Raw genomic sequence first — 15,370 nt, 5'->3', positions numbered from 1 at the left:
GGGCGAGGGCTGACCCCGAGGCACCCGGGCCCTCGGCCCTGAGGGGGGCAGCGCGCGTGCGCCGGGCCCGCCCCCGCCGCGCGGGCCATGGGGGGCGTGGTCGGGCGCTCGCTGGCCGTGGTGGAGCTGCCGCCATTTTGGTATCGCCGCCTGGGGCCGGAGCGCGGCCCGCGGGATGCGGAGCGGAGGAGCCTGACGGTGAGGGGGAGGAGGGGGCGAAGGAGGAGAGCGGGGGCGGCGGGGCAGGGCCGGGCCGGGCGAAGGGCGGCCGGTGCTCACCCTCTTTCCTCCTCTTCAGCAGCGGCGGCGGCGGCTTCTTCGGCGCTGAGGAGATGGATTCCGGAGCCCGCCCGGGTGGCGGCGGCGCCCCGGGGCAGTCCCGCGAGTACAAGCTGGTGATGCTGGGCGCCGGCGGCGTCGGCAAGAGCGGTGCGTGGGGGGGCGGGCGGGGCGGGCGGCCCTGCGGAGCCGCTCCCTGCTGCGGCCCGGCCCCACCGAGCGGCCCGGCCCGGGCGACGCCGCCGGGGGGCTCGGCCCGGCAGCCGCCAGGTGACACGTTTCTTGAGGAAAACGGCCCGGTTTGGGGCGCTGTTCCGCCCCGGGATGTCGCGGAGCGCGGTGTGTCATCGGCTTCCGCGCCTCGGCCGCGTCCAGCTTTGTTTGTGAAACTCCTAACGGAGCGCTTTGTTGAGGACGAGGGCGTAGTGCTCTCTCTCGGAGTTACTTCACTTACTCCGTCTACCGTGTTTCTTTCAAGTCTTGCGCCGAGTATGGTTTTATGTTTTAGCTGTTGGTGAGGTGATGTGCTCGAGCGCATTGAGCGCTGAATGCTGAAGCCGCAGATGTTTATCGAGGCTTGTGCAACTGTGTCTCTGATTTTCGTTTCCAGCTATGACCATGCAGTTCATCAGTCACCGGTTTCCAGAGGATCATGATCCCACAATTGGTAAGAAAAACCTCTCTCTGCTCTTTGCTCCCTGTTTTAGCAGGCAAAGCTGTTGTGGACTCTGTTGATTTCGGTTACTCAATTTAAAGAAAGCTATAAATTTGGCTGTAAATTGAGGACCCAAGATTACTCATTTAAAGGTAATAAGACTTCTGAGACTGCTGTGAGGACTGGGATGCGTATCCTGAGTTTTAGATCTTTAATGACTTTCCTATCACACATACAGGCCATGTGCTGTCTGTACTTGTTTGTATGTGGGCAGGCAAGGATGACAGACTGCTGATAAGTGATTGTTAGTTGCCTGTTCAAAAAATCTAGTCTCCATACTGCCAATCAGCTCTCTGCTATTGCTTTGTTTTGCCAAATTGTGCTCTGCGATTTAGAAATTGGGAGGGATGAAAGAGTTTAACAACTTACTGTGTTGTTGCATAACTTTTGCAGCATCTCTAAGAGAAACCTTAACCAACAGTTACACTGTCGAAGGAAAAGTGGGAAAAGCAGGCAGCTTCTTGTTGAAAGCAGATTGTTGTAGTGTGGGAGTGCTGACTCAGAGGCACAGAATATTTCTTGTCTTAACTTCTAAGAAAATGGCAGTTGCTGGTGGCCAGTTCTTCTCGTCAGTCACGGGTATTTTCTGGCTTCTTATTCTGTGCTTTCCACCAAGGTATCCAAAGTGAATTTAAAGGTTGTGGTCACATGTCTGTTAGAAGTAGCATGTACAGTAGCATGATTTTAGCGAACTGTTGGGAGGATACTAAATCACACCAGGACAATTAAAAATTTCATTTGTTGTTAAACAAAGATCAGGCTAATGTAGTATAGTAACATTACCAGATTAGGTTCTTCTAGCGTAACATTCTCTTTGTGAATTGATGACTACTGAGTATTGCAGTTGTATTCTGATCTTGTTCTTTGCACTGTGCCGTGAATTCGCAGAGGATGCTTATAAAATACGAATACGCATTGACGATGAACCTGCCAATCTGGATATCTTGGACACAGCAGGACAGGTACGTGAGTAATATTAAGTGAATTGGGAGGACGTTAAGAAGTCTGTAATGGTCAGGTGTAGAGACAGAAATCCTGTAAAAGTATGCCTGTCTCTTCTTCCAAATTGTTTTTTTTGAGGTTTCTTATTTCTTCTAAGCATGACATTGCTTGTAGCATCTGTATCACACTGTCTGCATTTAGGCAGCTCAAGACGGTTTCATGCACTGCTTTCTCTGTTGCACCTTGCTGTTCACGGTCAACAAGCAATACATATTGGCTGATAAATGACATGCCGGTATGATTTCTATAGCGAGGGAACTTGGTGTTAATCCCAAACATAAGTTGTATCTTGTCCTATATGTGACAACATGAGAAGATAGATGACCAGCTTGTTCACAGAATTCCTGTGCAGCTCTTTTTGGAATGCATGTTGTGTTTCCCATTCTGAGCAAATTAGAAAGTCATTGTATTTGTGCAATTGAAATGTAATTGTCTGTTTCTAGGCAGAGTTTACGGCCATGAGAGACCAGTACATGAGGGCTGGCGAGGGATTTATCATCTGTTATTCAATCACAGACCGGCGCAGTTTCCATGAAGTGCGTGAGTTCAAACAGCTGATCTACCGTGTTCGGCGCACCGATGACACTCCCGTGGTCCTGGTGGGAAATAAATCTGATCTGACACAGCTACGGCAGGTAAATGGCACAAAAGAGGCTCGCAATTACAAGCGATTTCTGTTGTAAAATGCAGTAGTACGAGAGGTTATAGTCCCTTAATTTTTTGCATGTTTACTACACAAGAACAGTAGAGAAGTACTTGTTTAACCCAGAATACCCAAGTTGAATACCCAAAGCATACAGCAATCACAAAAGTAAAGTCTTCCAAGTTGATGCTTTGGGTTTCAGCTGCTCTTAAGCTTTTCTTTTTTTAACTCCTGAAAGGACATGCTGTTAGTAGAGATTTAGCATTCCATGAACCACTTGCAGATACAAGTAGAAATTACAGATTCAAGCGTGCTAAGAATGGACACATAATAATGGAGAACTCGGATAAGAATGGAGAGAAAGGAAAATTACTTTTAGCTTAAGAAAACAGCGACTACTGTCTTGTGGGAAAACAGTTTGAAGCAGAGCTTCACTCGAAGGAAAGGTACTTTGGAAAACAAGTTCCAGAGGCGCTGTTTGTATACCTGGAATTAGATGGATTTTCATTGTGCTTTGTAGCAGGCAAATGATGGTAGCTATGGTAGAACACCTGTGCTAAGAGGTGGAAAGTATCAGAAGAGCAGTGGGTGTTGCTTTTCTATGGCCTCAGCAAGACTGGGTTTTGTTGTTGTTTTGGGCTTTTTTCTGGAAAGTTTTTGCTTGGTTCTGGGAAGTAGTTTGACAAACAATAGATTTTGACCTGGAGAAGCAAATACTCTTAGCTTACCAAACTGACAAATGCTTGGGTTAGGGCTGAGGGCTGTTTATGTTAGAGGCAACTTCAAGATTCAGCTCCAAGAAAAGAACATCCTTTCGAAGCACTCTGTTGTTTCATGAATGTCTTAACATTGCTAGAGAAGCAATGAGTGAAAGAGAAAGAAAAACAGGTTTATAGAGAAAGATTTAGAGGTGAGTGGAACAAGCTGTTCTAGAGCCTGTGAGGGTGCATTCACAGTTACAGAGCAAGCAGAAGAAGAAATGGTAAAGAAAGAAACTTTGGGCTTTCCTGACAAGTGTGAACTTTTTTTCAGGTCTCCAAAGAGGAAGGCTCTGCTTTAGCACGAGAATTCAACTGCCCTTTTTTTGAAACTTCAGCTGCATATCGTTATTATATTGATGATGTATTTCATGCTCTTGTGCGAGAAATCCGCAGGAAAGAGAAAGAAGCAGTAATGGCAATGGAAAGGAAATCAAAACCTAAAAGCAGTGTGTGGAAAAGACTGAAGTCACCGTTCAGAAGGAAGAAGGATTCAGTCACTTGAGCAGAGAGAATTCCTCTGCAAAATAAAAAAAACAAACCTGTGAACAGCCATTTGTAACCAAAGCGGTATAGTAACAACATTTTGACAGCGTGTTTTAAACCTGGTGGGACTTTTAAGGGAATGCTTAACTTTCACCAGTTATTTTTGTTTAGAATGATATTCCCTTAGTTTTGGATATTTAACTTAAGACACAGTAACAGTTGCACTTAACGTTGTCATTTTTTTTACTGGATCCAGCAAATGTTGCTTGCATGTCATTGGTTACAAATGCTGATAGGTTTATGTCCCTGCACTTTTCCGTATTTGTTTTTGGTCACTGCGTACTGGAAGCTGAATTGTGTAAAATATTGCTGAAGTTCTATCCAACCTAACTTAATTAATTTTTTTTTCCTAGTTGTTTGCACAAGAAAATGTTGCTGCTCTCTGGAACAGTAACCCACATCACGAGAGGTGGCTTGTCGAAGTCACGCTGAAGAGTAGTTTACAAAGTGCGTGTCATGACTCCGCAGCCTTGGCTGCGTACAGATGTCATTGGAGGGAGCTGTGTTAGAGTTCTTGTGTTCTCATCGAATAGATTCTTTCCAGCAACAGTCACATGGAATACTTGTACAAGTTTATCTAAATTATCAGTTAATCAGCAGTGTTGTAGGTGGGATTCTAAATAAGTCAGAAAAAGCAAATTATGGTTCCTATGGCAGCTGTAACTTGGCAACGGTGCACGAATATGTAGCATTTTCCTACTGTATATAGCATTTACTGTGTTGCCACAGCATGTGTAACGCAATGATGCTGTAGAAACTACAGCTTTGAATTTTCTGACTTGCTTCTTAAAAATCATGGCCGTAATGATGCTCTGGCTTATTTATTTACATTCAGTTTTATGTCCTTGTCTTAAAGGAGCCAGTATCTTTGTGAAGTAGAAGTCTCTAACATAGTAATTTCAAATTATCCTATGATAACTACTTTGTAGAGAAAATGACTGATGCTGAGTTGTCTGAGCCCAGAGGGAATATCCCCAGTACTGGTAGGATTCTTCCAAGGTAGTCTTAGAAGCAGAATTGCCGGTGCAGAGGAAGGAAGCAAGGAGCTGGGCACAGCGACAGTCCTGACAGATACTCACATCCCTGACCCGACCTGCGCAGGCGGGCCAGGCGGCGCAGGTACAGGTTTTCTTACGCTCAGTAAAGAAGGATTTGGTTAAGAAAGTGCTGCTGAGGCAGGCTCTCCATCCATAGAGATATTCTCTGCTTTCGAGCTGATTTACGTATATATAGCAGTTAGAGAATTTAAATCCAGCAGAGAGACAGATGCCTGGTGTTCCTCTTGATTTTGTTTTTTAATAATAGAACAAATCATAGTTAGGCAACTCAGACATGGCTAAAACAAGTTTCTCTGAGAACTAAGTGCCTAGAATCTTTCATTTTAAGAGTGAAAGAGCTTAATAGACTAAATGTATACCTTCGGTTATTCTTCGATCATCTGTGCCAGTAACGGTTAATCTTACTGATCAAAAATCAGATCTGTAATGTCAGTCTTAGTGTGCTGCATGCGATAGTGCAGTCAAAATGGAAAATGCCTATGTAAAAGGATTAGTACAAGAAGCGAGGATAGGAAATATATAGACTTAAGCTATTTCTTCTTGCTAAACTCCTTATTGCTTAAGATACGACTGGAAATTCTGTGCCTGTTGGTTTTAAGAGTATTTTCTTTGTGTAAGATTTAGAAAAAACTTATAACGAGAAATTTGGAGGGGGGTTACATTTTTTATTTTGTTTGTAGCTGAGCTAAAATGTTTAAATCGGTTTCTGTTTCTCACTTCCTTCAGTGCTCCAGTGTTACACTACACTGGTAATAATCACATGTAGGTTGTTTGAAAAAGGCTGAGAATAATTCAGATTGTTCAGAATTTAAGACCTCTTTTATGTTAACTGTGTGAGCAGTCGAGTGCGTTCTTTCAGTATTTACTGGTTTAGGACTGAAAGTCCTCCGAGTCGTTCATGTTTGTATTAAATGCTGTCTATACCGCAGATGAAAACCATCTAGCAGAAAATTTGAGGAGAAGGAGGGGGCGATGGTTCAGAAGTTGCTCTAAAAGCAGTCGCTGGTTCTGTCATCGTAAAAGTTATTTCAGACCAGCCATGGGAGCGCTGAGCAGGGCCCTGAGATGACGACAAGTTTTTCCTGTGCTTTTCCTTGATGCAGTAAGTTAACATCAAGCGTTCATCAGCTTCCTGCATTCAAATTTTCCAGGTAATATGTAAATGTAACCTGTCAGCAGTACTAAAAGCTGTATGGGACTGTTCCCACCTTTAAATAACTGATGTCTGTGCCTTACCTGATTCCTTCAATGCCACTGAAGTGTTTACTAATGCCTTTTGTGAGCCTGTTGCTTGTAGAATTACTACATCAGAACAGCAGCAAGCACTTTTTTTACACAGTGTTATTCAAAAAGAGTTTTATTTTTGTCATGTATAAATTTGTACACAGAATTATTGTTTTATTTGACACAATATATAATTTTTAATACAAATGTTTGCATTTGATGTTTTAATCTCTGGTGCCTAGCATGTTGGGTAGACGGCTGTTCAGCCTGAGAGTGATGAAGAAGGAAAGCTCATGGGGTGTTTAAATTATTTTGGAAAATGCTTATCTTGCTCAAAAAAAAAAAAAAAAAAGGAGTTGAGATGTTATGTTTAAGCGGTGCAGAACCTAAAAATTCTGTGATGCGAGTCTGGTGCTAAATCAGTGCTAAATTGTTAAAATACAGTCTGGACATTTTGCAACTGCATTGCTTCACCTTTGTGTGCTCTGTGTAAGGCGTTTTACTTTCCGAGGGCAATAGCAGCTGCGTGGGGTCAGTGTTGAAATCTTCGCCCAGATACTGGGGTATTGGGGCTCCAGCCAGAGTAACCCCACTGCCTTTGCCACTGCCTCGGTCTCTCTAGGCGCTGCTTGTTTGCATTTTATTATTTTGTACTAGTAGAAAGCAGCTGGGTTTAGGCTCCTTTGTGGCTTTGGTGTAGTTGTTGTGTCTTCCCTTATAGTATTTATACTGTAGTCAGATTTGCAATATAACTCTCACTTCGTGACTTAACGAAGGGCTTCTGGTGTCCATGTGTTGGGTTAGAGAGGATGTCTCCCTGTAGCATTGTGTGAATGGAAGAGGCACAGAATGTTTTAGCTTCTCCTGCCCACAGCAGAAATGTCTCCTTGTGCACTCACCAGGTGTTTGGAGACAACTTCGCCAACAACCCTCTCTTGTCTCTCGGCGTTCACAGCCATGACTCAGCTATGCGTTTTTCTACTCCGGAGAGACGTTAAATGGTTGTGGCAAGAAGGTCACTCGTTGGTTACAAACTGTATGTGTTCTGCTGTCTCAAGCGAGGAGTCGGCAGAGAATCCTTGCCCTGGTTGACAGGCTGATGGGTGTCACCCACTTCAGTTCCCGTGAGAAAGCCTCTTGGACTAGAATTTTGGACTAAACACAAGATTCCTAAAAGGAATCCCTGACATTTCTGTTCAACAGATTGTCCAGTTGACAGCTGTGAATCACATGGTGGCATGCAGATGTTCTTGTGGTTCTGGACTGGCTGGAGAGTTGGGCGGAGAGGAACCTAATGAAATTCAACAAGGGCAAGCGCAGGGTGCTGCACCTGGGGAGGAATAACCCCCCGCACCAGGACAGGTTGGGGGTGACCTGCTGGAGAGCAGCTCTGTGGAAAGAGACCTGGGAGTCCTGGTGGACAACAGGATGCCCATGAGCCAGCAATGGGCCCTGGTGGCCAAGAAGGCCAATGGCATTCTGGGGGGCATCAAGAAGAGTGTGGCCAGCAGGTGGAGGGAGGTCATCCTCCCCCTCTGTTCTGCCCTGAGGAGGCCACAGCTGGAGTACTGTGTCCAGTTCTGGGCTCCCTGGTTCAAGAAGGACAAGGAACTGCTGGGAAGGGTCCAGCAGAGGCTACAAAGATGCTCGGGGGACTGCAGTATCTCTCTGCTGAGGAAAGGCTGAGAGACCTGGGTCTGTTTGGCCTGAAGAAGAGAAGACTGAGAGTGGGTCAATATCTAAAGGACAGGGGGCGAGAGGATGGGGCCGGGCTCTTCTCAGTGGTGCCCGGGGACAGGGCAAGGGGCAACGGGCACAAACTGGAACATGGGAAATTCCATCTCAACATGAGGAAAGACTTCTTTCCTGTGAGGGTGGCAGAGCCCTGGCACAGGCTGCCCGGAGAGGCTGTGGGGTCTCCTGCTCTGGGGATATTCCGAACCCGCCTGGAGGCGACCCTGCGCGACCTGCTCTGGGTGACCCTGCTCTGGCAGGGGGTGGGACGAGGTGACCTCCAGAGGTCCCTTCCAGCCCCGGCCAGGCTGGGATGCTGTGATTCTTCCTTGATTGTTCACAGGCTGGCTACAAATATGTTGAACAACGCTGGTCCTTACTGCGTGTTCTCTGGTTACTCATCTGCTGGGAATGGTGTCACCTTGCTCACGCTCCTTTTGTTTTTTATCCTTTTTCAGAGTTGATGACGTTCCTTCTTATTCCAGGACGGCTTTGCTTAAAAGAGTCACAGGTGAGACACAAAATACCTAAATACAGTTCACCAGCTACCTCACCCCCTCCCTACTTAATCCTTCAATATACAGAGAGTAAAGATCTGAAACGCCGTTCCCTTTTTCTCGCGCTGTGCTGTCCTTGTGCTGTTGCTGGTGTTATTTACTATGGATTGGGCTGGTTTATCCAAAGTCGGCATGTTCGAGTGGGTTCAGTGGCAGGTTCTCCAATAATTTTGCTGTGTGTCTGTTGTGCTCTCTCCATAAGGACAGGAAACACCATTTGGGCCAAAAGAAAAGGCGATTCTTGCATCTTTTTTGGTTACGTGGCTTGCAAATGTAGACCGAAACAAATTACTCTGCAGATACTCATACTGAAAATTCCTAAGTATGTAAGACCTAGAGATGAATTAGGGGTAAACCTCTAATTATCTCGCTAAAAGCGGGTGACTAAGAGGGTAGTTTTTAGACTTCTCCCTATAAATCCAGAAGCTGTCCAGCCCTTCACTGGTGACCCCTTTCCTAAAGGGCAGGAACAAATCTGTGGCACGAAAGAATTCCTACCGCTGCATTCTTACCATTCCTTCTCCAACATGATTGTTGCACGATGTGCCCACAAACAGCAAATCCCATCACCAGGAATGAAGAAATCTCAGCTAAGAAGGGTCTGACACTGTCATAGTCAGCCAGTCTGCGTGGTTGAGCGGAGTTTGTTGTTTACTGTGTACTAAGGAAATCTTTCCTATACAACTGATACAGATTTACTTTGCCTGATTTTATTACAGGAATGCAAAACTGTAATGCCTCCCTGCTGTTAATAAAGGTCAGTCTTTTGCTGAGATAACAAGAAGTTGTTTACAAAAGTGCAAAACCGGTAAAATTTAAGATACGTGGAACTTAATTACATGTAACTGAGAACTGAAAAAAGCCTTGACAAAATTCCTGCTGAATTAAAACAGCAACACACACGTCATGAGGCTGGAGGAGTGAATCACAGAATCCTGGAATGGTTTGGGTGGGAAGGGACCTTAAAGACCATCCCGTCCCACCCCCTGCCCTGGGCAGGGACACCTCCCACCAGCCCAGGTGGCTCCAAGCCCCGTCCAACCTGGCCTTGAACCCCTCCAGGGATGGGGCAGCCACAGCTTCTCTGGGCAACCTGGGCCAGGGGCTCACCGCCCTCGGAAGAAGGAATTTCTTCCCCACATCTCATCTCAATCTCCCCTCTTTTGGTTTCAACCCATTCCCAACGTCCCGTGGCTCCCCTCCCTGCTCCAGAGTCCCTCCCCAGCTTTCCCGGAGCCCCTTGAGGGACTGGAAGGGGCTCCAAGGTCTCCGCGGAGCCTTCTCTTCTCCAGGCTGACCCCCCCCAGCTCTCTCAGCCTGTCCTCCCAGCAGAGGGGCTCCAGCCCTCCCAGCAGCTCCGGGGCCTCCTCCGGCCCCGCTCCCACAGCTCCGTGTCTCTCCTGTGCCGAGGCCCCGGAGCTGGAGGCAGCGCTGCAGGGGGGTCTCCCCCGAGGGGAGCAGAGGGGCAGAATCCCCCCCCTCGCCCCCCTGCCCACACTGCTGGGGATGCAGCCCAGGCTGGGGGGGGGTTCTGTGCTGCCAGCGCACGTTGCTGGAGTGTGTTGAGCTTCTGATCCATCAACACCCCCAAGTCCTTGTCTCAGGGCTGCTCCTCAGCCATTCTCTGCCCAGCCTGGATTTGTGCTGAGGATTTCCCCAGCCCAGGTGCAGGACCTTGCACTTGGCCTGGTTGAACTCCATGAGGTTTGCATGGACCAACAGAAATGAAACAAAATACTGTATAGAAACCCGATGATTTGTATCTGGGTGACAGGCTCCTTGCCAATGTGCTGCCTGTTTTACACCTGTATAAATCTGGTTGCAACTAAATTCACAGGACTGAAGATTGCTGCCGAGCTGCCCGTTGCTCTCCAGTATGAGCCAACTGTCTTCGAGCCTGCGCTTTTCACACCGAATGAGCGAATCGGGAGCATTTCACCGGGCGCAGGCTGAGGTCATTTCCTCCAGCGCGTCTGTGCCGTTGGCTGACAGAAGATGCACAAAAAGCTTCTGGCTCGGGTCTGTGCTCCGAGGGCGAAGCTGCTCGATGGCCCGCGGCGGCAGAGCTGATCCTCACCCACTGCCTGGGGCGTTAATTCTGACAAATGCTTCCCCTACGGATAATCAGCTTTGAATCCTGCGTGCAATTTGAATGCTACAGGAAGAAATAAACCTGAGAAATAATGAAAAAAAATCTCCGCTAAAAACACTGCCAAAACTCAGTATTGAGAAACGTTAATTTGGGATAACTAAGAAAGGGTGAAAAGGAAAAAATATGAGGCTTATTACACGGCCTAAAGTTAAATGTGTGCATAAATGGTCTCACTAATACACACGGACCAGTAACCCAGTAGTGCCCTGAGGTCTCAGAGAACACTTGGATGAACTTGCTTTAATCTTTTTATCTTGTTTGCTTTTTGGTTTGGTTTTTTTGTTTTCCCCTTTTGTGTTACAGCTAATGGAGGGCAGCACGCTGGTGGCAGGATAAGAAAAGGTGGAATAATTCTCCTCTAGAGTCATCGTGTGACCCCAATGTTAGGGTTATTTGGAAATACAGACGTTCTCTGCAGAGACTATCGGTAATAACAATTTAAAAAAAAATTCTATAGGTTGTTGATGGCCAAGACAGTGGTTCGGTCTGGCAGCATGCGATGCGATTAGACGATACTCTATACGGGCTTATTAGTGGATTTTTTCTGTCTGGTCTGGGCAGCTTTCCTGTTCGATCCTTTTATACTTTTTTTCCCCACCACTCCCAAACTTTATTTTTTTTTCACCAGACCCGTTACTGCAATATTGTTGTAAGAAAAAAAAATTACTTGAGAGCATGAGCTTGGGCTTTGTGCTGTAATGTGTGGTAACACATTGATTTTTCTCCCGTTTACACTCCTGGTGTTACTTTCAGAGACCTAAACTTATATCCTAAGGTATGACATACGTGTTTCTTTTAATTCTAATAAGATTTTAGTACCTAGATCTCTGTGCTGTTATTCATTCTTTTAATAGCGCAATAGTGTGAGACGCTTTGCTGAACTCCCGTTCGTCTTGTTGCGTTCATTAGCAGGAAGGGATCGGACAAGCTTTTACATTTTGGCTTTCTGGATGTAACCTGAAGCCTGAATTTTTATGTCCGTATGTTCTGGTCAGGGCCAAAAATCAAGGTGCTGAGCGCCCTGGGAGAAGTCGCACTGCTCGTTTAAATTTCTTCAAAGTCCAGGTCGTGTAAACTTGAATGTTCCCCAAATAATTTCGTCTTGTGTTTTTCAGTCTCTTCTGGGTGCGGATGGGTCCGGCCCTTCCCCTGCCTGAGCTGGATGGAAGGTGTCACAGAATCACAGAATCTTCATGGTTGGAAAGGACCTTTGAGATCATCGAGCCCAACCAAACCCCCTACAATCTCTGCCACTGGAGCATGCCCTGAAGTGCCACATCTAGACGTTTCCTAAACACCTCCAGGGATGGTGACTCAACCCCCTCCCTGGGCAGGCTGTTCCAGTGCCTGACCACTCTTTCAGTAAGGTAATTCTTCCTGATATCTAACCTAAACCTCCCCTGCCGCAGCTTCAGACCATTTCCTCTGGTCCTGTCGTTATTCCCCTGGGAGAAGAGGCCAACCCCCACCTCTCTCCACCCTCCTTTCAGGGAGTTGTAGAGGGCAATGAGGTCTCCCCTCAGCCTCCTCTTCTCCAAGCTAAACATGCCCAGCTCCCTCAGCCTCTCCTCATATGCCCTGGTCTCCAGACCCCTCCCCAGCCTGGTCGCTCTCCTCTGGACACGCTCCAGCACCCCAATGTCCCTCTTGTACAGTGGGGCCCAGAACTGAACACAGCACTCGAGGTGGGGCCTCACCAGTGCCGAGTACAGAGGCACCATCACTTCCCTGCTCCTGCTGGCCACGCTATTCCTGATACAAGCCAGGATGCTGTTGGCCCTCTTGGCCACCTGGGCACACTGCTGGCTCATGTTAAGCTGGCTCCACCAGCACCCCCAGGTCCTTTTCTGCCGGGCAGCTTTCCAGCCACTCTGCCCCAAGCCTGTAGCCTTGCTGTGGGTTGTTGTGACTGAAATGCAGGACCTGGCACTTGGCCTTGTTAAACCTCCTAGAGTTGGCCTTGGCCCATGGATCCAGCCTGTCCAGGTCCCTCTGGAGAGCCTTGCTACCCTCAAGCAGATCAACACTCCCACCTAGTTTGGCGTCATCTGCAAACGTACTGAGGGTGCACTCAATCCCCTCATCCAGATCATTGATAAAGATATTAAACAAAACCGGCCCCAAAACTGAGCCCTGAGGGACACCACTGGTGACCGGCCGCCAAGAGGATTTCACCCCATTGATCACAACTCTCTGGGCACGGCCAGCCAGCCAGTTTTTAACCCAGCGGAGAGTACACTTATGTCTTCCTATGGGAAGGAGGGTAGAACTGCTGCGTGATGGAGGTACACGGGAGGGTTGTGTTGGTTGGTTTGGGGTTTGGTTGGTTTTGTTTAGTTTTCTTTTTTTGGCATTCCCTTATGTCCTACTTATTTCTTGGGCTGCTTTTCCTTTCCTGTCCCATTTCCTGTTTGGCCCAACTGGGGAACGGTCTCCCCGGGAATCGTGTACTTTCTGTAGCGCCAAAGTGGAACCGGGAGCTCAGAGCCAGCGCTTGCGTCCGTCCAGGCGGGTGCAACGTTACACGGTGCCTTTCGGGTGCCGTCGGCTCCCAGAGGGACTCACTTGGCTTTCAATAGCTGTTGGAGAAGACTTTGCCAGTTTTGACAATATCGGCGTTACCGCTGGGGCCCTGGGATCTGCCCGGCGTGGTGGAACGACTCATCAAATGCTTGAGCTCCAGCTCTTGGGTTTTAATGAGGGTGAGCGAGATCGGGGCGCTCTGGAGCCCCGCAGAGGGACCCGTCCGGTGGCAGCTCCTTCCCTCGAGCTCAGTCCCACAGATTTGGGGTTCGGGAAGGAGACGGAGTTATTCCTGCTCAAAGGAAATGCCGAAAGAGCCCTGAGCCAGCATCTGCCATGGAAAGTGAATCGCATTGCTGTGGCAACACGACTCGCCCCCCCGGGGAGTTGGGAGAGGCAGAAGCTGTCGGAGGAGGAACGACCTGATTGTGCAGCGCAAAATCCTGCTGGTTGAAACGGCAGCAGCACCCGGACCCCAGGAAGGGGGGAGAGAGTCAGAGCCGAGCTTCCATGGTCTCTACAGAACCGTTTCTCTTTTCATGGTTTGTCAAACCCATTCTGTTTGTGGTTGGTTTTTTTTTCTTTTTCTTATGCAAATTCTTTTGTTTCTGTTTCAGCTGAATGGTGTAAGAACCTGAAATGGGACGTTTGCTAACGGCACACAGTCTTAGATGCAGAAGCCAAGCAGAGTAGGACGAAGAGAGATTTTCTGTCACGTCTTGCACAAAAAGTAGAAAATAATCAGCGACTGTGCGCTTTGGCTGAGCAGTTTTAGCCAACTGCTCTAATAACTGCAGTTTTTACCACGAGAAATAACTGAACATGGTTAAACGCTGCGATAAATCACAGTGCAGAGAACAACAGAATTAATGGTAAGCAGAGGTGTTAAATAAACCGCCGTGTCTTGAGTCACTGGGCGCTGAATTCGAATGGAGGCACGAGCCACGTGGATCGCCACCTGCATCATCTCAGCGGCTTCCGATGGTTCTGTGTGTTCGGCACCGTCCGACTGCCACCGCTGAGTGATACAGTGGAATTGAACCGTGGGAGCAGGAGTCGGGTCAAGCTGCTTAAACTTCTTGAGCGCTTCAGTCACTCCTTCCTCAGCACTGGTCGGACAGCTGAGGACGTGTCCTGGTTTGAGCGGCATAGGACTAACTCCTCTTAATGCTGGGGAAAACTGCCCTTTTGGAAGACTCTTGCATCTGAATTTGTGAAAATATTTACTTTAGAGCCAGCTCTGGGGTGCGGGTTTCAAGGTCTCGGTGTTTTCGAGCTCCCCAGGTGCGGGGACGAGGAGGAGCGAGACCCGGGCACTTGCCCCAAGCTGCCAACAGGGTTATTTCACACCATGAACGGCACGTTCCGTAGAAATTAGGAAGTTTGCTGAGGAGTTCTGCCTCTGAGCACTCCTCGCCCCGGTGCCGGAGCCCTGAGCCCTTCCCTTCCTCCCGAAGCCGCAGCGCTCGCCGTGGCCCACGTTGGCTGTCCCTGCTGGGAGTGCGCGGCTTCCTGCTGAGGGAATGGGCTGGGCAGAGTCCTGGGGTGTTTTATACTGGTATCGGGATCAACGCTGGTTCTTCAGTGTTATTGTTAATTATTTAGCCTTATCCTATTAAATCTATTTATATTTCAGCCCTCGCGTTTCCCTGTTTGCCCCGATTGTCCTTCCCGGGCGGGGAGGGGTCATGGGGTGACAGAATAATTGTCTAAATGACACTAAATTGTTATGGGTTTCTCAAACCACAACAGAATGTCACTGGTGAACCAGGGAATGGCATCTGTTGCAGTTTGATCGTTTTCATCTTCGTCCCGAGGTGAATTTGGAGAGAGTGGGCTTCGAGTGTCAGTTGTGGCGTGTTTGTAGGAGAGGCGGCAGGCAGGGCTCTGCGGGGGGTGCGCTCTGCGCTTGCGGGGGGACGGCAGGGAAGCCCGCGATGTCCGTCCCTCTGGTGCAGAGCTGTGACAGCTGCAGCTCTGGCCACTCCTTTTCCCGGGACGTTAAAACCATCTTTTTGTAAAGCCTGGGCTGTGAAAACACCCGGTTCCTCGAAGATGGACCTGAAATTTGTTTTAAATATTGAGACACCTAAACCACCTCTGGAGCCTGGTCTGTTGCTGGCAGAGAGCCGAGCGTGGCGTTGAAGCGCTCGCTGCAGTCCGTGTTGCTGGGGAAACC

General features: G+C 48.2%; 1 protein-coding gene across 9 annotated transcripts; it reads left to right on the top strand.

Moving 5' to 3' along the window:
• Positions 1-68: 68 nt before the first annotated feature.
• On the top strand, positions 69-14,826 carry RIT1 (Ras like without CAAX 1). Of its 9 annotated transcripts, none has more exons than XM_054182399.1 (11): positions 69-198; positions 299-429; positions 890-946; positions 1,883-1,956; positions 2,440-2,631; positions 3,672-3,967; positions 4,297-4,390; positions 8,418-9,273; positions 10,354-11,095; positions 11,784-12,035; positions 12,159-14,826. In XM_054182399.1, the coding sequence occupies exons 2-6, from the start codon at positions 333-335 to the stop codon at positions 3,900-3,902; spliced, it is 651 nt and encodes a 216-aa protein (XP_054038374.1). In that variant the 5' UTR covers positions 69-198; positions 299-332; the 3' UTR covers positions 3,903-3,967; positions 4,297-4,390; positions 8,418-9,273; positions 10,354-11,095; positions 11,784-12,035; positions 12,159-14,826. The 9 variants fall into 9 exon arrangements, with proteins under 9 accessions (XP_054038374.1, XP_054038370.1, XP_054038377.1 ...); XM_054182395.1 differs by having other exon boundaries at positions 3,672-4,390; positions 12,159-13,370; positions 13,494-14,826; XM_054182402.1 differs by lacking the exon at positions 4,297-4,390.
• The last annotated feature ends 544 nt before the right edge of the window (positions 14,827-15,370 follow it).

This window comes from Rissa tridactyla, chromosome 23 (assembly GCF_028500815.1).
Source record: "Rissa tridactyla isolate bRisTri1 chromosome 23, bRisTri1.patW.cur.20221130, whole genome shotgun sequence".
NCBI lineage: Eukaryota > Metazoa > Chordata > Aves > Charadriiformes > Laridae > Rissa > Rissa tridactyla.
The sequence above is the reverse complement of the archived record's forward strand: the minus strand, read 5'-3'. Positions and strand labels throughout refer to the sequence as shown.